We start from the raw sequence: 23,627 nt of genomic DNA, 5'->3' as shown, positions 1-23,627 counted from the left end.
ACATCACCTTGTTTGTGCAAGTACGCTGTGCTATACATGGATGATACGATCCATCTACGGCCTTCCGCTTTATGTAATTGATAATGACCCTTATTGATCTTCCAGCGTTATTTTAACGGCTGGTAATCAGTTAATATGCATGTTAGAATAGACAAATTACATTGTGCCTCATACAATCTGGTTCGTATCCTCATACTGTGCATTGGGAGGCATGTCTAGATTGACGTGACCGATTGAGGCAAAGAGATCCAGTCACAAAGCAAGAAAAGAAGCATAAGCGAAAAAAACACGCTGGGGTCAAAAGAGAAATAGTCGAGTGCTGCTTTATTTCCTATTCTTCACAAACCCCTCAACTCATCATATCATTTAGTTATCCTTGAATATTTTCCAATTTACCGGGGGTTGTTGAGGTAATCAACGAGGTTCTCGACAACGGTCGCCGCGTTGGTAGTCTGGACATTCTCGCCGTGGTGGCCGATGATGGTGCAAGAGGAGGCACGGGCAATAATGACACCCTCCTTACCCTGTAACACAAATCAAATAGATTAGACCAGATTCCGGTGGTATGTGTTGATAGAATTCCCGAGGTATTTACGAGTCGAAGGGATATGCTTACCTTCTTGCCATATAGACTGCGCTCGTCAGCCCGGATGGTGACAAATTTCTCACCGCAGACAGAGAAGCCAGAGGAAAAGGCCTTCTCGCTAGAAGTGTAAGCGGTGATCAGGGAGTTGATCTCCTCCTGAGAGAGCTGTATTCCGACAACCAATAACGTTAGCGAATGTGTCGAAGCCTGTGACCCCACCCCGCACGAGGGAAAACAATAGGCGAGCTTACCGCGAAGCCGGGCGAGGCAGCCTCAACACCGGAGAAGTCAGCGGCGAGAATACCGGCCTTGTCGAATTGAAACGAGCCCATCAGGCTGTGAGAAAAGAAGCTTGTCAGTATATGTATTGGATAACACGGGTGAGATGATTCGGTTTCGATGGTAGCATTGAGGAATATATTTGGGGTTGAGGAGGGGCAGTGATGTACCTGGTGTCGACATAGCCTGGTTGGAGGGAAATCTCATGTTAGCGAACTCGAAGAAGCAAGGACCGACCTGTCAGTCTGCAGTCTGCAGTCTGCAGTGCAAGGTGATTCATACTTTGCCAGATTGCTGAGTGCTCGCCCATGATGACTGTAAAGAAGCTGAGATAATAACGCTGGAGTTGATTGAGTTAGACAGACAAGGAAAGAAGAAAGCAGAGATTTCAGGGCACACCTTTTGAATATACAGAAAAAAGGAGAGCTGGGAGAATAAGGGGAGTTGGTGGGGGGAGAAGAAGTTGTGGCGGTCGGGAGAGGACCCCGCCATATGACGATCCCACCGTTTGCAACTGACTTGGGATGCAAGCTTATTTTTGTTTATGTATGTCTATTGATGCGTCGATTTGGAATATCTCATTCAATTTGTCTATGCTAAGGACATTGTAATAAGTGTGTAGGGTGTGTAGGGTGTGGAGTTGTGTATAAGATATCGGATATTCTCCAAGTAGCGGTGGGAGATCTCTAAATATACAGAGTAGCTTAACATCAGCAACTTTTCTGTTGATTCAAAGCAGTCACGTCGAGTACAGCATTGAATATGTATGACATACATATAACATGCCGCGGTACCAATCCAGTCCAGTTAGCCCAGTCACTTCATGTACCGTCGATCATCACGGGAGATCACGGGACTCGATCAGACTGCCTGAGTGCCTGAGTGCCTGAGTGCCTTAGTGCCTTACTGCTTTGCTGCCTTACAGTGCCTAAACCCCAAAACTTCAAGGGGTGATCTGACCGCTACTTACCGAATAGCAGATTCATCTTTCGTCTCAGATGGTCTTATCTTCGTCTCAGGCAGCCTTGTCTCTACTTCGTACACCATACGGAGTACTTACACCTCGAGACATGCCCATTGGAAACAGAGGCAGGCTTGGCATCACATTGTATTGGCGACTCACAATGCGAAGCCGGAGTATTCACGAGTCACGACATTCATGACTGTGCACTTTACGGAGTATGTGGGCATCCAATGCTATTGCTCCAGAGCCGAAAACCCCCCTAATTCAAGGGTAAAACGGAAAATAAAACGCCATTGTCTCAGTTTTGACCAGGTGAAACACGCCTCCGGCCTGGTAGCGAGCTAATCCGTCGACCAATGCGCTCATTCGTCCGGCGGGAAATAAGCATCTCACACGGGCGTGAATATTAACGCCGAGAGACCCCTCAAATTCCAAAACAGAATGAGGTTGCGAGTTTTGGCCTCGTTTCTCATGTTTCGTTGGTTTAGTCCTAGACTAGACCGGTTGGTTACCTCTAGCTCTCGTTTATATGGTTATTTGATTTCTCCACTCAATCTATTCCTCTGGTTTCATTAATATACTGGCCATATACCCTGATGTCTTGCTATTTGTTTCGTTTCTCTCATTTTGTTGGCCTTCTGGAAGGCTCGTCTCTTCTTTTACTATCTGCTCTACTTTAATACCATTAGTTTTCATTGTTTTTTTCCTTTTTACACTCATTCCTATTATCGGCTGGATTCCAATATACAATTACAGAGATGGCAAGGGGCATGACAACAGTCCGGTCACGCACCCAACCTAAGGAGGCCATCTCCTTTCCTGTTTTGACCTATACCGATGCCTTGCCACGGGACGACCTTTTCTCTCTTGAGGCCTCACAGCGTCCAGCTCAGCCCATGGTTGGCCAGTGGGATTTCAGCCAGCCCTCTGCGGGAGACGGGTGGCTAAAAAAGCCACCATCGGGCCAAGGTGCAACTTTCGACTTTCGCATAACCGCACCACCAGATGAAGCCATTCAGACTGACCATGCCCAAACCGAGCAACACATGATTGGCATTGCGCTGGGCAGTCCCGGCATGTTAACCAAAGATGAGCCCCTACCACCACCCAGATTTGATACATTCATTATCGCGGAAAGAGACTCAGCCCATAAGCCCAGCAAGTGGAAGAAGATCGGCGGATTCTTCAAGGCAAAGAATGCGCCTACATCGATCCCGGATGGCGCACAAGAAAGCGTGGTCAAGCCACACAGCAACAACTATAAGCTACCAGAGAAACCACCGAAAGCAAGACTGAGAAAGAACTCGACGGAGGAGTGGCCGAAGTTTGAGGTCGAACCCAGAAAGATGCCTGGTCGAAGCGATCAAACTCCCCAGCGGAGTCGCAATTTTTCACTCGGCAACAAGCCAACCAAAGATGAATCAAGTACCCATGGTCTCTTACTTAGTGTCGAAATCCCGGATATTCAGATGGAGCGGTACAGTGTCATGTTCAGCGATGTCGTCAACAAGAACCAAAAACCCTCACTGCTGGCCAGAAGGGCCAAGACATTGGACAATCTTCTTGTACCAGACGCAAATGTATGGACTTTCATCGATTAGAAACCGGTATGAGACTAATAGATACATTGATATAGGACTTCCTCAAGCCAGCACCACCCCCAGTGCCCCAACGCCGCCGGGCAACATCACCAGCGCGGTCAGACTTTACTTTATTCCCAACTTCACACCCTTCGAAAGCGGCTCAGATACTCGGCACTCAGAATTTCTCTCGTGGACCAAACCCATTGATAAGAGCAAACACACTCCCTATCGAAAGCCCATCAAGGATGCCTGCGCCACAGCTTCGTTACGGTTCAAATATGGACAGCGTCTCATCGTTCGAGTCACCTGTCATTCCGAAGCTTTTCTCCGAGCGTTCCAATACCCCGCAGTCCTCTAGTAGCTACGATAAACCTCTTCCTGCTATCAAGCCGGAACCACAGACAATTCAATCACAGAAGATTTCTCAACCGGAAAAGAACACCCTATCCCCGCAGAAGACCCGACCACAACAGAGTGTGCAACCACACAATGTTGTTGTAACAAAGCCGGTCGCTCAGCCCTGGGTTCATCCACATCCGAGGAAAGATTCCCTGCCGCGAGCCATAGAGAAACAGTCTCAGGTTACTTCACCGCAACATCAGCCAAATATGACGTCGAGCCAACAAAGAACCAACGACTCAGTGCGACCACGTCTCAGAGTTCAAACAGAAGACCGACCGCAACCACCCGCGAAAGACACACTATCTAGCAGTCCGTCCCGAAGCTCTCCTTCAGCATTAAACCCTACCCAGGACAAGATTGACCGAATCATGTCTCCATTATCAGCATCAACCGGTCCTAAATCTGGCGCATCGCCAGCAGATTCTATGCGCATGCCATTCGTCGATGCCGCTGAGACACTCGATGCCGCTGAACAGACGCCTGCACCCGAGTCCCGACAGCCTATCCCACGGGTTGAGGTCTCAATAGCACGCACTGTCTCTGTCTCACGGGCAAAGCAGCAGGTTCTGGTTCCCATCGGCATGAGGATCGATCATTTAACCCCGGAGGAGCGGGTTGTGCAGAGAAGACCTCTGACACCGCAGATTACAGATGCTCACCGGGGACATCGGGCTGGTGTCTCGCAGGAGTTGCAGATAGAGTGTCTGTGACATTCTTTTTCCCCCCCCTTTCTTTGCTTTTTTTCTTTCATAAGTGATTCCCCTTTGCCGCCTCTCATACGTTGTCTATATGTACATATCGTTCTCTATTCTCCACATATGGTCTTGATACTTTCTGCAGCATCTGAATCCATTCCTTGAAAGGCTCATGCTATTCATTGTCGGTGTTTTTATTTTTTGATCCAATACCTCTCGCAAATGCATTGACTTGTCGTATGGTAACTGAATTCCACTTCGTCGGCTCTTTGCAGGTATTTATCTTGGCACTACTCTTGTCCCTTTGAGCTATGAGTCAGGGCTATGCATGTACCCTTTGTTTGTTTCTGCTTTGGTTTACAAAATCGGACGGTTTTCATCACAATATCTGAACATTTACACAAGATAGACAAAATGGACACCCCAAAACTGGCCTCTGCCTATACATTGGCCCAATTGACCAAGCATCTGAACTACATCGCTCTACCAGATCAATATGCCCAGTATATCAACGAGCCAGAGTCATTCCCCAAGACCGAAGAAGCACTGAAAGATCTCTTCCGGTGCCAGATCACTCGATTCCCATACGACAACCTGACGTGCCATTACTCCGCTACCCAACAAGCAGATGTCAACCCCGACAAGATCTACACCAAAGTCATCGGAAACGACGACACACCCCGCTCCTGTCGAGGAGGCTACTGCTTGGAAATGGGCATTTTCTTCCACCACATTCTGCGTGGGCTAGGATTCTCCGTGTACATGACAGGTGGTCGGAGCCGGGATCGGACAGACGGTATACCACAAGGGGATTTCAGGGGATGGTAAGAGGATCATCTAGGGTCACAGGACCAGGGACCACAACTGCATTATATCACAGAGGCAAGATGGCTAACCGGTGAAACAAGTCCACACATCGTCAACATCGTCCGTCTGCCAAGCGGCGCACAGTATCATCTGGACGCAGCGTTCGGCGGAGACGGACCAACAAGTCCCCTACCGCTGATCACGGGACAGATAACGAAGAACCTGGGATCACAGGAATTGCGACTGGTTTACGACAATATGCCTAAGCAGACGCGCAAAGAGCAGAAGGTCTGGATATACCAATATCGCAATGCTGCAGACAAGCCGTGGAATTCTTTCTATTCGTGTGCGGAACTGGAGTTTTTCCAGGATGACTTTGAGGTAAAGAATCGAACACCAGTTGGGAGGCTCTGTACAAACGCAGTTTCATTGTGGTCAAGTTCATTCGAAACGGGGAGACGGCGGGATTGCCGTTGTTAGAGGGTGAGGTGTTGGAGGAGAAGACAGATGATGTTTTTGTTGCCGGAAAGATTATGATGGTTAACAATGTCGTCAAATTGAATATGGGTGGAAGGACAAGGATCATTGATTCATTTGAAACCGAGGAGGGGAGGTTTGAAGCGCTGAAGAAATGGTTTTCTATTTATTTGTGATGATTAGAGATGCATGCATGTATGTATCTACGTCAGTTCTCGGTAAACAGTTTGAGCATCTGATTTTAGTCCTTCGTTGGAACGCTGGACTCTGCCACAGTCTGCGTATCGATGCCAGTATCCAAATTAACTCCGATATTGGAAACAGTCCATGCCATCCCAACGTACGAGTCACTGATGACTCTGATATTCACCCGAGCTGTGCTCGTACTCGTGGATTCCGCGAGGATGCCTTCGGGGAATTTAATATTTGAGCGAACGGTCAACACGCCAACCTTGTTATCTTTGGCAGCCCCTGCGCGACTGGAACTAGCACCATGGTTGCCCTTGTCCTTGCCGTTGCGCTTAGACACTGGTGGCCAAGAAACACGCTTCAGGCCAAGTAATTCACCATCCATCCCATTGGGAAGAGCACTGCAGACAATCAAGAAGAAGCCCTCAGTTTGTGGTTTGGGGAATCGAGGAGCGTAGACCTTGCATTCTGGGGTTGTGGGCTGGTTACGCCGTGTCAAAGACACAGCCACGCCCTTAGCAGAAACATTTGCAATGGCGACCGACAGATGAGGCAGCTGGGACGTAATGCGATTGAAGTTAAATGGAAGATTTAATTTCTTCACCAGAGCAGCGACTGCACCAGCAGGCTGTGACGAGAGCGATACAAGAGTTCCCGGGAGACCACTAGGTGGCTTCTCGGTCGGAATGCCTGGCAGAATCGACAATGGGTGATCTTCAGGCCAGCGCGCCGACTTGATGCATTGTAGGAGGGTCATGAGCATCTGACACGCAGGAAGATACCCGAGCTCAGCCATGACATCGATTGAGGCCTGGATGACACGAATACCTTGATCGAGCACAGATGTCTGATCACCAACATAATCAGTGATGGGAAAATCGATCCGTGACATGTAGGCCTGCAGGAGGAGGAAGGCCTTGGTGTGTGGGTCCCATAGGGGCGCGTCGCCCATGCAGTCAATAGAAAGCGGCAAGTTCTCGGCCAACTCAGCGTTGATCAGATCTTCATTGTGTCTGACAGGCAGCTCGTCGAATTCGGTGGCAGAGCACATCCAGCTCAAGACATCCTGGAAAGTCGGATCACGCTTGGCATGGGACACGAGGTACCGGATCGTCTTATGTGACAGGTAGTAGTAACTCATGATCTTGCCGAAGGGAGTGGAATCGACCTCTCCGGTGGCCGAGTCCACGAGAACACAGGACGATTCTGCGAGATCATTGAGCGACTTTGCAACCAATTCAACCATGAAATCTTGAGCTGTGGCCTGAGCTGCCATGGTGTTTTGTTCCTCTGCAGAGATCTCGAGACCGTAGTATGACGGGTTCTTGTGCAATCGACGGAAGAAGAATGTCCAGGTCAAGTAGTCCAGTGCATCTTGTTGCGTTCCAATAGTTCCAGCAGATACCTCAGCGCCGAGATGGTTATCGAGGACCTTGTGAAGTGTCGACTCAACGGGGAAACCGGTGTGGAGGAAGTGCTTGTAGAAAGCCTTCTTTGAGTCTTGCGTGAAGATGCGTGCAATACCGGATGTGTCAAACTGCGGCCGACCGGCACGACCGAGCATTTGCAGAACGTCGGTCAAGTCCATATCCCGATAACCTTCGATTTTAGCGTCGAAGAACTGTGTGCCTTTGACCACCACAAGATGCGCTGGAAGGTTAACACCCCACGCAAGAGTACTGGTCGCCACAAGAACTTGGATCTTGTTGTTGGCAAAGAGTTCTTCTGCCAGCTGACGATCAGATTCAACCAAACCAGCATGATGCAGACCAATACCAAAGTTGAGGGCTTCTTTTAGAGCATCATCTTTCACTCGCGCGAGATTCAACTCCAGATCATCTTCAGACATTCGCACGAATCGACGAGGATTGTCCTCCATACCACAGTAGTTAATCAAATCCTTAGCAGTCAAACGAGTTTGTCGTCGAGAAGCAACGAAGACAATGACTGGCTTATCTGGTGAATGGTTCTTGATCGCGAGGAAGGTTGGGCGATTCATTGACTGCATCAAGGGACAGAAACCACGCTGTTCAGGGAACCCATCGATGAAAATCTCGAGGGGAACTGGGCGAACCGAATGGCGGAAGTTATACAGTCCTTCTTTGACACCAAGCCAGTTGGCCAGATCAGAAGCATTGGCACAGGCGGTGGACATGCCCATCAGTCGAACGGATCCTTTGGATTGGGAAGCGATATAGTTCATTCGGGAAACAATGATTTCCAAAATGGGACCGCGATCACCACCGAGCAAGTGAATCTCATCAATAATCACGAGGCTGACTTTCCTGACATAGTCACGGGTCTGCCAACTACGTGATATACCGTCCCATTTCTCAGGCGTGGTGACAATAATATCGGCATCTCGAATGGTACGTGTGTCAGGTGTATTATCGCCGGTCAGCTCAACAAGCTTCAAGCCCATCTGCCTGGTGAGACGCTTACGCCAATCCTGAACTCGTTCACGGACCAAGGCCTTCATGGGTGCAATGTAGACAACCTTGGAGCCGGGCTTCTCACGGAAAGCCCACCACATTGCGAGCTCAGCTGCAATAGTCTTTCCACTGCCAGTTGGAGAACCAAGGAGAACGTTGGCTGGTGTGTGGTAAAGGAGATGGAAGATCTGTGTTTGCATAGGGTTGAAGAATTGGAATCGTTGTCCATACACTTCCTCAAGAATGGGATTCTTGAGAGCCGATATAGGAAGTGGCTGGAGATTGAGTAGATCAGTATACACACTTTCAGTGTCCGGGCGAATGAGGTGCTGGAAAGAAACCGGGCTAACGGTTTCAGCACCCAGCCAGCGGTCGGAGATCACACGAATGTAAATTTGGCTGGGAAGGGGATCAGACAGCGGAATAGTGAAGTTAAGCTCATGGTCAGCGTAAAGCTTCTTCCGACTTAGGATGAAGTACTCGTGATGATAGATTTCTGATGTTTCCGAGTTCTCGACCCAGACCCAGAAGGATTCGGATGCTCCATGGTGACGGTCATTCCAGGTGAACTCGGGGTAGATGGAAAGGCGAATACGAAGCACGTCGCGATTGAGCGGCGCAATCTCAGTCTCGACACTCAGAGTCGGGAAATTGTCCAAGAGCTTAGCCAATGTGTTGCCCATGCGGTGGTTATTAACAAGCTGACCAATCTCCGCAGGCTCCATTTCTTTCATGGACTCGATGGAAGTAGTCGGAAGCTTTTCGTCGAGGTTACGTAAGATCGGCTGAGGCAGGTCGAACTGCCGGAAAGGGTGATCAAAGGGCCAGATCTGTTTCTCAATTGACTTGCAAAGGGACAATAGAACCTGGCATTGATAGCCCCAGCGACGATTTAACGCGATCAAGAAGAGAGCACGGCAGATACGTGCCGCATTTTGCGCAACATACCCGGTATCGGATGCTAAAGCAAAGTCCTCAATTTTGGCGCGAGAGATATAAGCTTGCAACAAGAGATTTGTCTTTGCGTGTGGGGTGTCATTTCCTCCGGCAACTTCAGTCTGCGCAACTTCCTCGCGCAGTCGCTGAAGCTCTTTCGACTCGCTGTCTCTAGATTGGATGTTGTCGAATTCTCCACTCATACTGATCATCTTGAGTACATCTGCCTCGCCGGATCGGGGGCGCATCATGTCGTTGAAAATCTCGACACTGGTTTGCAATACATAGTATTGACTCGCGATACGGCCAACATCCTTGGCTTTGAGATCTTCGGTCTTGTCGTTGAAGATGATCATCTGACTCTTTTGTAGCACTCGTGCTGCTTGCAAGATCAACTGCCTACGCCTTTGGACAAGCATTGGATCATCACGCAACTCGGCAAACTCGATTCCGTAGTTTCTCGGCTCACGTTTCATGCGAACATAGAGATACGAGTAGCCAAGCCATTGCACAGCCTCTGAAACAGATGTGACTGTTCCAAGTGAGATTTCGGCATTCAAGTTATCCACAAGTCGACTAGAAAACCGCGACTCAATGGGCTGCTGCGCAGTCACCGCAGACAGGTAGTGGGTCAACTTGTCATGAGTAGTACAGATAAATCCAATACCGGTGTCCTGAAATTGTGGACGACCTGCACGACCAAAGATTTGCATGACATCGAGAATGCTCAGGTCAATGAATTTACCCTCTTGGGGGTTATACAACTGAGTACCTTTGATAACAACTGCGGCTGCGGGGAGGTTAACACCCCACGCCAAGGTAGCAGTACAGCACAGCACCTTGATTAGACCTTCTGTAAACATTCGCTCCATCAGATTGCGGTCGCTTCGAGTCATTCCGGCATGATGGGTTCCAAATCCGCTAGCGAAAAGGTCGCGCAGTTCACGCGCACGCGCATGCTTCATATCACGAAGGGCATTCGAATAGTTTTCGTGATCATGACAGCTGAATAAATCCTCTCGACCCTCCTCCGCGGCTAGCTGCATAAGCATCCTGGCAGTCATTACGGTATCTTTGCGTGAGTGGACGAAAACCATGACTTGGTGGCCTCTCTCCATCATGTCGCGAACCTTCTCATAGGCGACGGAGTCAATGTTGTCACGAGATTGTTTGGAGCCGGGCTTCCCTTTAACACCGATGAAGTGTTGCTCAAGGGGCACGGGCCGGAATGATTGATCAAAGAAGAACATGCCGGCCATTTTGTTTACTTTCAAGAAATCCGCCACATCAGTATAGTTCGGAAGGGTAGCCGATAGACCAACAATACGAATCAGGGACTGTGTGCTTTCGACCTGACGTTGGGTTCGAGCGACCAAGGACTCGATGACCGCTCCTCGCTCATCGTGCAACATGTGGACTTCATCAATAATGAGAAGGCGGACCTTCTGAACAAGCTCTGTATCTCCAGTGCTTTTCCGCGTTACGACATCCCATTTCTCAGGGGTAGTAACGATGATCTGGGTATCAACGATCTCCCGCTTGGTCAACTGCATATCACCAGTCAGTTCGCGGACCTTGACCCCCAACCAGGCTAAACGTTTTCCGAGTTTCTCCGTCACCTCAGCAGCCAAAGCCTTCATGGGAGCAACATAGACAATCTTAAAGTCGTCAAGTTGGACGGTGAACTCAGTCGCTTCTGGGTTTTCTAACGGATTAGGAGATGTGTTCTTTCCCACGGCGTTGAGAACAGTCAACATGGCGGCATCCGTTTTACCCGCACCAGTCGGCGCGCAAATGAGCATATTTTCGTTGGTTTTGTATGCAACATCGTAGAGCAAGCTTTGCATACGATTGAGGGCTTTGTAGCCCTTGAAGGTACCCCGACAAAGGCCATCCATTTCAGCGATTTCCACCAGTTTCCTTCCTTTTCCAAGCGTTCCGACCTTCGACGCTGGAATCGCGAATTCAGTGTACTTTGGTTCCTCAATCTGCTCACTACCCAGAGGCAGCCCATATTTCTTTCCATTGGCGGAAAGTGTATTTCCAGAGGTGTGTTGTTTGAAAACATGCGGGTAGGAAGGCTCCGATCGGGTTTGGGCCGGCATCAACGCTGCATTCTTATGTTCGAAGTCGCGCTGCTGCAGAGCATGTTCTCTCTCTGCTCGTGTTTGGAGTCTACCTGCCATGAGCCCATCTGTCTGGGATTCCAAGAGGGGTCCCTTGTCCGACAGAATTTCTCCTCTGTGTGCAATCAGCTCAATCACCAGATCCAGGTCATCGAATCCCACAATCTCGGCCAAAGACATTTGTAGCTCCTCATCGTTGCTGTCAGCAGCCAGAGTGGCGATGACTTGCCCAGCAAGCTCCGTCGCATCCATAGTTGAGTTCCGCATAGCCAAATCCTGGCACTTATCTTCAAGCCAGAATCGATTGTAGGAGGATCCTGGTGCGACATGAAGTCCGTCGAGTCCATCCAGGTCGTCGGAAGATTCATCATCCGAGCTGATGATATCCCACACATCATCATTTGTTCCCGGGGATGAGTAGTCGTCGTCAATATCCAGATCAATATCACTTCCATAGCCGATCGCTTCATGAGGAAGGTCTTTGGGGAGCTTCAGGTCGGCAATGGCCTGGCGCATGGCTGCTAGTTGTAACAGCCATTGTGACTCGGTAGCTGCGATGCTGTCCATGTTGAGGAGAGGGCTGTCTAGTTGATGTAATGATCAAGATGTGATAGTTATACTGAGCGACAAAGAATGTACAATATTGTAGGGAACCCAAAGTGGTTATCGGCCAGGCCCGCAGGGCTCCCGAGGTCAATTGGTCGCATGACAAGAGCGGTGTACCCCCCATGCCTCAGGCCATAATCCAGAGGGTCCAGTGCATCATTGTTATCTGCAACTCAGGAGTCTATTTTAGGCTTAACACTTGTCACTTTGCTTCGCCACTTTGCTTCGCCACTCCAGCTGAACATACAGCTGATCTCCCACAATATAAAGGAGTTGCCTAGTTCTTTGACACTAGAGTGTTTCCTTGATAATCACCTACCACCACGCAACGCCCCACTGACCCCAACACCTACTTGCCTCCTTGTCCCTGTGCGGACAACACCCTGTCACCATGAAGATTCTTTATATGGGCGTATGTTTTATCACAGCTTGGATTTGATTGAATATTAGCTGAGATACGGTACTTATTTATCAACCTCGCAGGTTTTCCGGAACGACCCTAAGCCAGCTGTCGAGCTATGCGGGGAAAAGAACCTCAGCGGGTAATTTCATATGCCCGCCCTGCAACTGACTGGAACAACCCGCTAATTGTCACTAGCTTTTCGCGCTTTACTAGTCAGACGTATATCCACCCATCCTCTCTTGGTCCGACACAGCTAGGTCACTAACTGCGAAGCGCTTAATAGCTACGGTGAATTCCTCATGCTCTTCACCCGAACGGTCGCCGAGAGGACAAAGCCAGGCCAACGACAGGATATTGAGGAGAAGGCCTACACATTCTATACTTACGGACGGACAGAGGGTGTTGCCGGTGTTATTGTAACAGATGGGGACTATCCTGCCCTGGTGGCCCACCAGATTTTGAGCAAGATTGTGGACGAGTTTCTTGCCAAGTACCCACGCACTGCCTTCTCCGACCCATCTTTGCGCGAGAATGCGTGCCCCCTGCCGCAGCTCAAGGAATATATCGTCAAGTACCAGGACCCAACCCAGGCCGACAGCATCATGAAGATCCAGCAGCAGCTTGATGAAACCAAGATTGTCCTTCACAAGACGGTATGCTCTTATGTCTGTATGAGCCCATTATATGTGCTAACCATATCCAGATCGAAAGTGTCCTGGAGCGCGGTGAGAAGATAGACACCCTGGTTCAGAAGAGTGACGATCTGTCAACTCTGAGCAAGGATTTCTATATCCGGGTATGCAAATCAAGGGTAGCTTTCACTTGAATGTACTAACACAATCGATTTCAGGCCAAGAAGCAAAACTCTTGCTGTGTTGTGATGTGAACCGGGATATACATGGTTTATTCGATTATGACTCCGCATTCTTGGATTTAAATTACTCGTGTAATCAGACGCTGAAACAATGCATTTCTTTGCTATTATTGTATTTGCTCTCATTTTTCAATGCCTATATACTTGCACCAAGTTCTCTCAATTAGGAGGGCATCTCTGGCTGTGTTGTTCTTCTGTAAAGTCTTTTCATAGACATCGGGAGCATTTTATTAACTGGGAGTGTTTCAAGTTCTCGTAAATGGGCCACTATAATCTATCACAACGGCAAAGGGTGAAGGAGGAAAGATATGATCGCGATCAAGTATAGCCGAGTCCAAGACTCTAGAAGCACGAGTGGTGTTTCTAGCTCTACAATTGGGCAAGGCCGGGCCCAAATAGGTAAGGATCTATGTGAAATGACGCTTGTACGCTTCAGTTGACTTCCCTCTTCATAGTCATTATGAGAAGAGTCAACATGCCCCACCAAACCTGTCCGAAGTGCTCTTCCGAGCAGAAGATCCAAATCTGAAGCACTGTGAAAATATCGCAGCTGCTGCGTTATCTGCTTCAGACTTCGGTCTTCTGATAGGAAGAGAACTTCCAACAGGTTTGATGGGGAGTGATGATCAACCAATGTGAGGTCTGTCTAAAGATAAAATGTTGATCATGATCTAGCTACTGCCATGAGACCCTCTAAACTTCACAAGGACAAAAAATGATGCACATATACAGACCATGTGACAATGAGAAATAAAGTGAGAGAGTTACCAACCAAGAAGTGAAATCTGTGTAGATGGATGGAGATGATCATCTAGCTACTGACATGAAGCTCTTTAAATAACTTTGTGGACCACCCCTAAACCCCCTCTGGAAATCAGAAGAAGCATCTTCAGTAAGATGAGCAAACAGAGATCTGCCAAACCGCGTCTCTGCAGGATGGTAAAGAGTCTGCCAAAGAGGGGTCTGTCAAGTTTCATGCGGACAACCAACACTTGTAGAGAGATAACTAATACATGATCCGCCACGGAGGACCCATATCCCCCGAACTACGAGTAAGTGGAATATTATGTGTGTTTCCGTGACTAAATGTCGACAGAGGCCTTGTCGGGTTGGGGGCTTCATCCCTGCGGCAGGTGTAAATGAAGTTGTCGAACCGGGGTCCATGTATTTTGTCTTTGGTGGGAACGGGTTCTTCGGATACTTCTTTTCAGAAGCTCGATGTCTGCTGCTATCACGTCTCTCAGCCAGGATTTTCTTGTTTGGTGGTCAATCTACGAGGTCGAAGAATGTCCTGATCTCGAAACACTCGACATGGTTGATGTGATTCGTCAACTGCGTGAGACATGCTGTTTGGAAGAAGCCTGTTGACAAGGATTATTCAATTTCTTCATGTTGGAAGCATGTATCCAATATGGACTTTACCTCTTCCAACGTGGGAGCGAGATGGCGTTGTACTGGTTGGGGATGCAGCACATGTGCTTCCTTCAAGCTCCGGTCAATGTTCTTCTCAAGCATTGGAGGATGTTGAAGCTTTTGTATTGTTCTTGGCTCATTACCTTCGTATGAATGATGTACACCGGGACAAGGTAGCGTCGAAGGCCCAGAAGAATGCGATCAAGGCAGCCGCGCGTCAAGGCAAGACACAGAACAGCAAGCTCGAAATGGGCATATTCAAAGAGTATTCTGTATATTGTGATTGAAATAATGGGTGAGAGCTTTCTTCTAGCAGTGGTATTGACTAACACAGGACTGTTCCCTAGTTTCATGAGCAATCAAATTCGCGCGGTGACGGAGTATAACATTGCAGATCATGTTGCGTGAGTAATTGCTAGTGTCGATTGAAGGCAACCGTGGCCATCTCCGTGGCTTGCACTGGGATAGGTAGAACATCACGCCATTGCCGCACTTCGGTTAGAGACAGGGCTCGTCTGTTTCAGGAAGGTTTTCTGCGAGCTTTTGGACTTGATATTTTTGGCAATTGTTTGATACATTGATCGCACATGAAATGCTATCTTTCAATGGAAATGTCTCCTTAGGATGCTGGTTACTATGGCCATCTATTCCACGAACACCGAGACAACCTCGGAGGTACCATATCGGGTATTTGCAGTTCTACAGGCTGTCGGCGTTTCATTGCCCCTGAGATAGGAGGCACCGCCAATCTTCAGCGCCCGGGCAATTTAACGCGTATGTGATGTGTATCTCTTCCTTTCCTCGAAAGCATATTGGCGGATGATAAGGGTAAGCCTCACCACAGCGTAGTATTGACGTCGGAGATTCCAGCCAACGGCAGGAAAAAGATTCCTCTTCGGGCACGCCTCATGGCGTGAGAATGGCGCGCGAAATGCGCATCTGATCGGATTCACTTCAGTTTAAAGCGTATTTCAATTATCTGTCAGATTCGGATTTCTCTATGCTCTATACTATTTTCTAGCTAAACACCAGCATGTGAAATTGGAAATGGGTTTCGACTGCAACCCCAGACCTAACCTCACCCCCACTTCGCCACTTTTGGATGCTTAGAAGTCAAAGTGGGCTTATCTGGGGTCTTAGAATTGGTGTCCAACTAAGTTTACCCCGAGTTCCTAAAACAGATGAGCTACTCCGTATTTTCAGGCGAGGACCATTGAAGATCATGTTGCCAAGAGCAGCGTGTCAACTAAGCTCAAACAAGAACTCTGGGCTCTCCTCCTGATTGGCCACGATTGGCCATATCAACGGGTCGTGAGAAGTACACAAAGTCTTATCTTCATCTTGCAGTCTGATCACATCTACTCCGTATACGAACTCTCTACTACGCCACGAGCTGAGCAAATCAGGCTTACTGCCTTTCTTATCATAGACGGGATGCAAGTCAGACGGTTATCTGCGGCTGGGCTTTTATATAAATTGCCACTCGCCGTGGATAAGTTTTGTTGCCGGCGTTGATGTAAAATTCGAAAACATGACCGCCATGGACTCAGACGTCGAGAAGAAAGCACCCACTATCGTGGAGCCAGCTGAGAGTCTCCCTTCAGCCCACGATGATGTGAGCGTCGGTGAACTCAACCCGCTGAAGCGGAACCTGAAGAACCGCCATATGCAGATGATCGCTGTTGGTATGCATCCTCGAACGGTTTTTGCTTTTCTTCTGATGCTAATTTCAGTAAGGTGGCGCTATTGGAGCTGGTCTTTTCGTTAGCACGGGATCTGCTCTCCGTACGGGTGGGCCTGGGTCTTTGTTACTATGCTACTTGATCGTTGGAGGAATGCTTCTTCTTACAATTCAGGCCTTGGGCGAATTGGCCGTGCTATATCCCGTGAACGGAGCCTTTTTCACATACTGCGTCCGGTTCATTAGCCCAGCCTGGTGAGTTTTCCGTGTTCATGTGCTATATTCATGGTCAAAAAAACTGACTCCTCATTTTACGATAGGGGATTCGCAGTCGGCTGGGACTACGCTATCGGATGGCTCATCATTCTTCCCTTCGAACTTACGGCCGCAAGTTTAACAATTCAGTACTGGAGTGAAACTTTGAACAGCGGAATCTGGGTGGCAGTGTTTCTAGTCGTTCTAACTGCGATCCAGTTCTTCGGAGTTCGAGGCTACGGAGAAGGTGACAAAGCATTTATATCTTTTCAAGATATATCAATACTAACGTCAGCCTATAGTCGAATTCGTGCTGGGAATGATCAAGGTCATTGCCGTGATTGGCTTCATCATCCTTGGAATTGTGATCGATTGCGGTGGCGCCCCGAACGGGGGTTACATAGGAGCTCATTACTGGCATGACCCTGGTGCATTCACAACATTCAGAGGGTTCTGCTCGGTCTTTGTGACAGCAGCCTTCGCCTTCGGTGGTACAGAAATGGCTGGCCTTGCTGCTGCAGAGGCGGCAAACCCCGCCAAGTCCATCCCCAAGGCATCCAAGCAGGTCTTCTGGCGCATTATGATCTTCTACGTCCTGGGCACCTTTATAGTTGGTCTGATTGTTCCTTCTGACGCCGACTGGCTTCTCGGAGCATCTGGCGCCAACACCAAGGCTTCTCCATTTGTCGTATCAATCCAGAATGCCGGTATCTCTGGGCTACCCTCTGTCATGAATGCGATCATCACTATTTCAGTCATCAGCGTGGCGAACTCCGCGACATATGGCTCAAGCCGTACTATCCAGTCTTTGGCTTCACGAGGCATGGCACCGAGATTCATGGCATATATTGACAAAGGTGGTCGGCCTCTTTACTGTATTATTCTACAGATTATTTTTGGTTTACTCGCCTTTATCAACGAGGCACCATCTGGAAGCACCATTTTCGACTGGCTTCTTGCCTTGTCTGGTATCTCCGACTTCTTCATCTGGGGAAGTATCTGCCTTGCCCATATCCGCTTCCGCTCCGCCTGGGCGCATAACGGACACAGCGTGAACGAGCTTGCCTATGCCGCTCCCCTTGGTGTGGTTGGGAGTTATATCGGTCTTGGTCTCAACATCTTGTGTCTCATCGCGGAATTTTACGTCTCCGTGGCTTCAAAGGATGCAGAAACATTCTTCATGAACTATATTGCTGCGCCACTTGTGATTCTACTTTTCGTCATCTGGCTTCTTTACACCAAGTGGAATAAAGATCCCAGGCTCGACCGTGGAGGCTGGTTCATCCCAATTGAGAAGATGGACGTCCACAGCTTCATAAGGGACTCTGCTCTCGATGTGGATCTTCCACCAAGAGTCGAGTATGCTACTTGGGGTGCTTGGTTCAAAGCTGCTCCTATGCGAATAGCTCGCTCATTAATTTGAGAGAGTGAAAGCAGTCTATATAGTTCGCAAATTGAACTCGAGTTTTTTGAGCAATGTGATTTTTGCGCTTTATATATATCCCTACTATAACAGTAGAATTCGATAGTTGTCCCTAAGCATCAGGAAAGCTGTACGAGCTACAGGCCCTCTGCAAAAGTCTCCGTACGGAGATATATATTTGATGGGGTGTGGGTCGCGTGGAAAATTTTGCGGTAGAAGGACCATGTTTCAAGGTTGTGGTAATCTAAGTAAAAGTGAAATAACTCACTAGGGCATCTATCAAGAGAACAAAGGTACTGAATTCATGATCTTCTATACATATCTGCAATCTCATCGTGGGCCAACTCCATCCCAGTCATCTTCAGTCTTTTAGTCACTCATCCTATCTGCCACACATAATTTAAATCTCAACTTTCTCTAGTAGCTTCGCAACATTTTCATGTCGTGGCTTCAAACCGATACGGAACGGCACTGGAGAACGCCCAGAGAGGCCATCGTATTCTTTCAAATCGACTGGCTCTCCTGGAATCTCGTACATATCGAATGCCCACAGCATACGGGAGATTGTCAGCCAAATCTCACGCTCAGCCACAATCATTCCAGGGCAAATGCGACGACTAGCAGGTATTAGCCGGGCTTTGTGTTTTGTCTTAAACAAGGTAGTACTTACCCAGCTCCAAACATCCAGTGGTCTCGCTTCATAGGATCAGCGACATTGACACTGTCGGCAGATGTCAAGGGGTCATCGATATAACGATCGGGCTTTTTTTCGTTTATTAGTAAACAGGTCTTTCAAAGGACTGGACACGGGTGACATACATCGAATTTTTCGGGGGAAGAATGACGGGCCGGATCATAGTGCATAGTCCATGTGTTGAGAACGACCACAGTATCCTTAGGAATGAACTTTCCTTGGTAAACAAAATCTTCACTGGCAACGTGAGGAGTACCTAACCAGAAAGGATTATGAACTCTCTCGACTTCCTTGATGATAGCGTGACAATACGGCAGATTCTTTTCATCTTCAATGCCAGGGAGACGATTACGGCCAACGACACGATCAAGTTCTTCCTGGGCCTTCTTCTGGATCTCAGGGTAGGCAGGAATAAGAGCAGAGAACCATTGCATAATAGCGGCGGTCTGAATGAGGCGTCAGTGATGGATAGTAATAGTGATATGATGGTAGTAACTTACCGTCTCAACACCGCCAATCATGAAGGCCGACGCAAGGATTGCCATATCCAAATCATCAAGGTCCTCTTTGAGACGGACTTCAACCATAGTCTTCGCTAAACAGTCCGGAACCTTCTTGCCTTCCTTCATCTTCTGCTCTGTTTCCTTGATAAAGCCACCGTATGTTTCGACCAAGCCTTCGTGCAGTTTCTTGGCGCGTTTGTACAATGGGGACGGGAGATACTGCAGAATAGGAACAAAATCAATAAGGTTCGACATAGGGCCAGTGCAATTCCTAGTAACTCAGTCAGTCTGTTGGCAAGATGAATAAATATTTGGCCGCGCGCATACATAAATTCACGGCTAAGCTTCAAGGCCCGTCCCACCAGCGGGTGATGGATGCTGTCCGCTCGGAAACCGAACGTGATAGTTGTCATGTTATTTAGTGAACAACGACCGGCATGAGGCTTCACAAATCAGTATTTGCTGGGGGGATTAAGGAACGGGATTGACATACCTGAGGGTTGACGGGGGCCGAGCCCCCTTTGCTTTCAACGAGCAATGCTTTTACCAAGGAGAGCGACTCGCGATCTAAGACAGCAGAGTACGAGTCAACGGCACGCTGGCTCAACCATGTGGCCGCAATACGGCGGTGCTTGCGCCTTTAATAGGGTCAGCAGCGACTTCAGCGAAGTTTAGGGTAAACTTACCAGCGGTCATTGTATGGAGTAGCAGTGATGCCCCGACCAGCAAAGATAGTTTGGCTTTTGATAAACATTTCTTTGCGGGAAGAGAACACGTTCCCATTGGTAACCATGAGATCTTTGGCAATGTTTGGATCAGACACAATGACGAACAGTTGGTTTCCAAGCCAGATAGAATATAGGTCCCCGAACTTCTTCGCCCAGTGGTCCAGAGTCAACTCAGGATATCTGGTCAAAGAGTAAAAAGAACCTATAAGTTATGTTAATAAGTGCCCTTTGTGTATTCCAGCGTTAGATTTACCAAAGATAGGAAGCCCTAGCGGACCCTTGGGGATTTTGTGACCATTTTCGTCTGTCCAGGGCTTTCTGAGCCAGGCGAGAAGCGACGCTCCGACAATTGCAGTGAGTGTCCACAGGACTGGCGAACTTGCTTCGGTCAAAGCGGCAAATCCTATGGGCCACGATACTGAATCAATGGGCAAGGGGCTAAGCGGAGCCTCGGTGCTGTTGTATATAATAGACATCTCGTCAAAGTATGTGTGCTGGCTTGCAAGAAGTTATCGATGGAAGAACTACCGTTTTATACACTCCAGAAACCCACAATCGCCTACATTTTCCTGTTTACAAGAGCCAAGAGAGCGGCTGGTCTCGGACGCCCGGAGAGTTCTAGATTGAGGACCATATGCGTGAGGTTACTTCAAACCAAGAGAAGACGGGATAAATTAGCTCGAATGGCCATGTCAAGCGGATACGATAAAGCCACGTTGGTTCTCTACTCGGCTGAATCTACCCACAGTGGATATCTTGCAAAGATTCCTTGGCCCCGATGAATACGACCTCTCGTGTCCGATGTCCGATGTGCATGATCGACAGCTCGCTTGACGAAGTGTCCCGAATCTGGTGGGCACTTTATATCCCCTTCCTGGATTGGGCACTCAAAGGATTGATACATCACCTAGTAGGACGTCATTCAGGTCAGATGCTCGCAGACGGGTCCCCCGATTGTCCAAACAAGGAATGAAGAAGGATCACCGTTATGTTACAGAAAATGTGGGCTCTATATCTCAGACCAAATCAATTCGCCTGTAATTGAGTACTACGCGAGTACGTATGAAATCAATATAGATAGTTCAGCTTCATTGACTACCGGAATAGAAATTGTTATAGATCATCATTGCACGAGTCAACAATGGAATTATGAGGCCTGGTGTAGAAATAAGTACTCTCCCGGCTGTTCCTGACGAATTCCATCGCCTGCCAATTTTATCCCGAAGCTAAAATCTTACTGCATATCATGCTGGTTTCCTCATCGCTATAAACGGGTATTTTAAGAAATTTCCGGTCCACCAATGCATGAACTTGCATCTATAATGTCGGAGTCATGGATCGAGGACGCAATAATCATTCAAATCCCGAAAATATAGAGACCACAACCCCGACTAGGTATTCGAATTCGGACGGGCCAAGGTATTTGCGAGGCTGGCGTGATATTGCATAATGAAGAAATGTACAAGGACACTGGGAGAATTTAGCCATAAACTAGACCTATAATATAATGGTGAACAGTAAATAGTAGTTGTCTTCCTGACTCAGCCACATTTTCCAATCCAGGCACTGACCGGCGGTTAGTTACAGAAAGTACAATGCCGTAACTGAAGTGAAAGTTGGTAACAACCAACTGTAGATTGGCGCATTCCTCGTATACGCCCTGTCATGTTGTAGCTATTGTCCCTTACGTTAACTGGGAGAAGAAAAACGATCACCCCCCACTTGCCACAGAACTAGCTTGGAGCCAAGTGCGGGCCTATGCAGGCTACCCCTGTTCAAAGGATCGCAATAGACGAAAAACCAACAAAGCTTAGTGGAGCGACCGAATTTGCCACACGGGGCTTCGGTCGTTTTTATTTACCGTTATTGCTCCGGGTTTTCAAGTTCACATATGCATATGCATATTCCGACGTAGATATATCTTACCACTTATTTTTAAAGCGTTATTATACGATTGTAGAGTATACATATAAAGTATCAATCATTAACTGACTGTGCTTCGCAGATAGCTTAAGAATATTACACTATACTAAGGTTGATGAGTGGGGTCGCATTCGCAAAGCTTCATTTATATTACGGAGTATTCTCGGCCTAGCTGCCTATGTCGTACGTAGGTACCTAAAGGATTATACGACTAGAGCTCAGCTCCACATAGGGTCTGTGATTACCCGCATTTGTGAACATGGGTATTTATATTGAGGTTCTCGGCCGAGTAAAACACACGTCGCATATTTCAGCCAGATCGGATTTGACCATAAAGCCCTTGAAGCTGAAACGGCGCATAAGGGCTGCAGATGGCGACAGACATCTATGGATGCATGTTATACAGATCTCAGATCTGTGAACTGCGTTTCCACCTTCCAAGGTTCCCGCCTCGGCGATCGATGGATGGGCCGCCTTGGCAACCCGTGCGCCACGGCTACGCGGGTCGGGGCGAGGCCAATGACGATCTTGTGGAGTGTCACAACCGACGGAAAACCAACGGGAAACCTACGGAGAACGGAGTACGTACTCCGTGACAGTTCTTGTTTGATTGTGTGATTTGGACAATTAATTATCTAGACAATATGTTGAATACAACTCTTTTTTGCCAATAGGTCATAGTAAATCCGAAGGGGGTCATACTGAGCCCCTAAAACTCTGGCACTGCACTTGCCACCCAAAGAGACATGGCAAGTCTATTCCTGCGCAACTCCTTTTGTTCATAAGGGATTGCATCTCAATATCCACTGTCATTCCCCAGCAATCCCTCGACATCTATATAGTCACCTTGTGATAAAGGCGCATAGCTGTATTTCTAATTGGTAGCCTGTGGAAGAACAGGCTTCGGGGCGGGTGGACTGATCCAGAAAACGGGATAGCGACGTTGAATGTTGTTCACGACCAAAGCGACCATTAGAACCATAGTCGATGAAAGTAAGACCACTGGCAGATAGTACCAAGATAGTGCCCACACAGCTTCGTCCACTGCTGGAAGGAGAGCCGTGGCGCCGGCCGGGGGATGGGTGGTCTCGGTGATCTGCATAACAACAATGGCAACAGCAGACGAAAGCGAAGCGGCCAGCCAGCGCAAAGAGTCGAACTTTTCTTCATTGTGCATTAAGCTGAAGAGTTTCGAGATGCAGATGCCGACCAGAGCGCTCAAGAAATGACCACCGATCAGCGCGCGTGGTTGTGCTAGAGGGCTCTCAATAGCGCCATATACGAGAACTGCTGATGCTCCCTACTTATGGATCAGTATCTGACAAGGGCACATGGAAAAAGCGAGACGTACATAAGAAGCAATGATGCCCGGCACGCCACGTTCAATGAAGTAGGAAGAGTAATTGAATATACCCTGTACCACACATAGACCACAGAATGCGGCTATGAACGACCAGAAGTGAACGAGATATTTCGGGGGAGGCTTTGGTGCATTCTCACGATAGCCCAGCCAGTGGCTGATGAACCGAGGGAGGCGAGCCAAGAACTCTTTCTCAGAGATCATTACTAGACTTTGGGGAATGAAATTGACAAAGAATCAGGTCTTCCAAGGTTGTGAAATAAGAGAAAACATAAGATTGAAAAAGAG

At 48.2% G+C, this 23,627-nt stretch overlaps 10 protein-coding genes across 10 annotated transcripts; 6 read left to right on the top strand and 4 right to left on the bottom strand.

Annotated features, from left to right (window-relative positions):
• Positions 1 to 392: 392 nt before the first annotated feature.
• pfy1 (profilin) lies at positions 393 to 1,175 on the bottom strand (the record flags this gene model as incomplete). Its single annotated transcript, XM_057185311.1, has 5 exons — positions 393 to 524; positions 617 to 751; positions 838 to 922; positions 1,036 to 1,051; positions 1,148 to 1,175. The coding sequence occupies 5 exons, from the start codon at positions 1,173 to 1,175 to the stop codon at positions 393 to 395; spliced, it is 396 nt and encodes a 131-aa protein (XP_057042081.1).
• Positions 1,176 to 2,587: 1,412 nt separating this feature from the next.
• Positions 2,588 to 4,524, top strand: N7518_004383 (uncharacterized protein; the record flags this gene model as incomplete). The annotated part of the gene is made up of 2 exons (XM_057185310.1): positions 2,588 to 3,409; positions 3,466 to 4,524. The coding sequence occupies 2 exons, from the start codon at positions 2,588 to 2,590 to the stop codon at positions 4,522 to 4,524; spliced, it is 1,881 nt and encodes a 626-aa protein (XP_057042080.1).
• Positions 4,525 to 4,923: 399 nt separating this feature from the next.
• Positions 4,924 to 5,969, top strand: N7518_004382 (uncharacterized protein; the record flags this gene model as incomplete). The annotated part of the gene is made up of 3 exons (XM_057185309.1): positions 4,924 to 5,333; positions 5,418 to 5,697; positions 5,757 to 5,969. The coding sequence occupies 3 exons, from the start codon at positions 4,924 to 4,926 to the stop codon at positions 5,967 to 5,969; spliced, it is 903 nt and encodes a 300-aa protein (XP_057042079.1).
• Positions 5,970 to 6,034: 65 nt separating this feature from the next.
• On the bottom strand, positions 6,035 to 12,043 carry N7518_004381 (RNA helicase SLH1; the record flags this gene model as incomplete). The annotated part of the gene is made up of 1 exon (XM_057185308.1): positions 6,035 to 12,043. One exon carries the CDS (start codon positions 12,041 to 12,043, stop codon positions 6,035 to 6,037), a length of 6,009 nt encoding a protein of 2,002 aa, XP_057042078.1.
• A 430-nt stretch (positions 12,044 to 12,473) lies between these two features.
• On the top strand, positions 12,474 to 13,371 carry N7518_004380 (palmitoyltransferase YKT6; the record flags this gene model as incomplete). Its single annotated transcript, XM_057185307.1, has 6 exons — positions 12,474 to 12,494; positions 12,566 to 12,624; positions 12,681 to 12,704; positions 12,769 to 13,138; positions 13,189 to 13,281; positions 13,336 to 13,371. 6 exons carry the CDS (start codon positions 12,474 to 12,476, stop codon positions 13,369 to 13,371), a joined length of 603 nt encoding a protein of 200 aa, XP_057042077.1.
• Positions 13,372 to 14,372: 1,001 nt separating this feature from the next.
• N7518_004379 (uncharacterized protein) lies at positions 14,373 to 14,683 on the top strand (the record flags this gene model as incomplete). The annotated part of the gene is made up of 2 exons (XM_057185306.1): positions 14,373 to 14,411; positions 14,456 to 14,683. The coding sequence occupies 2 exons, from the start codon at positions 14,373 to 14,375 to the stop codon at positions 14,681 to 14,683; spliced, it is 267 nt and encodes an 88-aa protein (XP_057042076.1).
• A 19-nt stretch (positions 14,684 to 14,702) lies between these two features.
• Positions 14,703 to 15,180, top strand: N7518_004378 (FAD-dependent oxidoreductase; the record flags this gene model as incomplete). Its single annotated transcript, XM_057185305.1, has 2 exons — positions 14,703 to 15,051; positions 15,086 to 15,180. 2 exons carry the CDS (start codon positions 14,703 to 14,705, stop codon positions 15,178 to 15,180), a joined length of 444 nt encoding a protein of 147 aa, XP_057042075.1.
• Positions 15,181 to 16,303: 1,123 nt separating this feature from the next.
• On the top strand, positions 16,304 to 18,131 carry N7518_004377 (Amino acid/polyamine transporter I; the record flags this gene model as incomplete). Its single annotated transcript, XM_057185304.1, has 4 exons — positions 16,304 to 16,457; positions 16,510 to 16,708; positions 16,774 to 16,955; positions 17,011 to 18,131. 4 exons carry the CDS (start codon positions 16,304 to 16,306, stop codon positions 18,129 to 18,131), a joined length of 1,656 nt encoding a protein of 551 aa, XP_057042074.1.
• Positions 18,132 to 18,531: 400 nt separating this feature from the next.
• N7518_004376 (cytochrome P450) lies at positions 18,532 to 20,532 on the bottom strand (the record flags this gene model as incomplete). Its single annotated transcript, XM_057185303.1, has 8 exons — positions 18,532 to 18,748; positions 18,802 to 18,893; positions 18,951 to 19,271; positions 19,326 to 19,599; positions 19,656 to 19,771; positions 19,822 to 19,966; positions 20,015 to 20,258; positions 20,310 to 20,532. The coding sequence occupies 8 exons, from the start codon at positions 20,530 to 20,532 to the stop codon at positions 18,532 to 18,534; spliced, it is 1,632 nt and encodes a 543-aa protein (XP_057042073.1).
• Positions 20,533 to 22,853: 2,321 nt separating this feature from the next.
• N7518_004375 (HPP family protein) lies at positions 22,854 to 23,543 on the bottom strand (the record flags this gene model as incomplete). Its single annotated transcript, XM_057185302.1, has 2 exons — positions 22,854 to 23,279; positions 23,331 to 23,543. 2 exons carry the CDS (start codon positions 23,541 to 23,543, stop codon positions 22,854 to 22,856), a joined length of 639 nt encoding a protein of 212 aa, XP_057042072.1.
• Positions 23,544 to 23,627: the final 84 nt, after the last annotated feature.

This window comes from Penicillium psychrosexuale, assembly GCF_028828465.1.
Source record: "Penicillium psychrosexuale strain IBT 29551 chromosome Unknown utg000003l, whole genome shotgun sequence".
Taxonomy (NCBI): domain Eukaryota; kingdom Fungi; phylum Ascomycota; class Eurotiomycetes; order Eurotiales; family Aspergillaceae; genus Penicillium; species Penicillium psychrosexuale.
The sequence above is the reverse complement of the archived record's forward strand: the minus strand, read 5'-3'. Positions and strand labels throughout refer to the sequence as shown.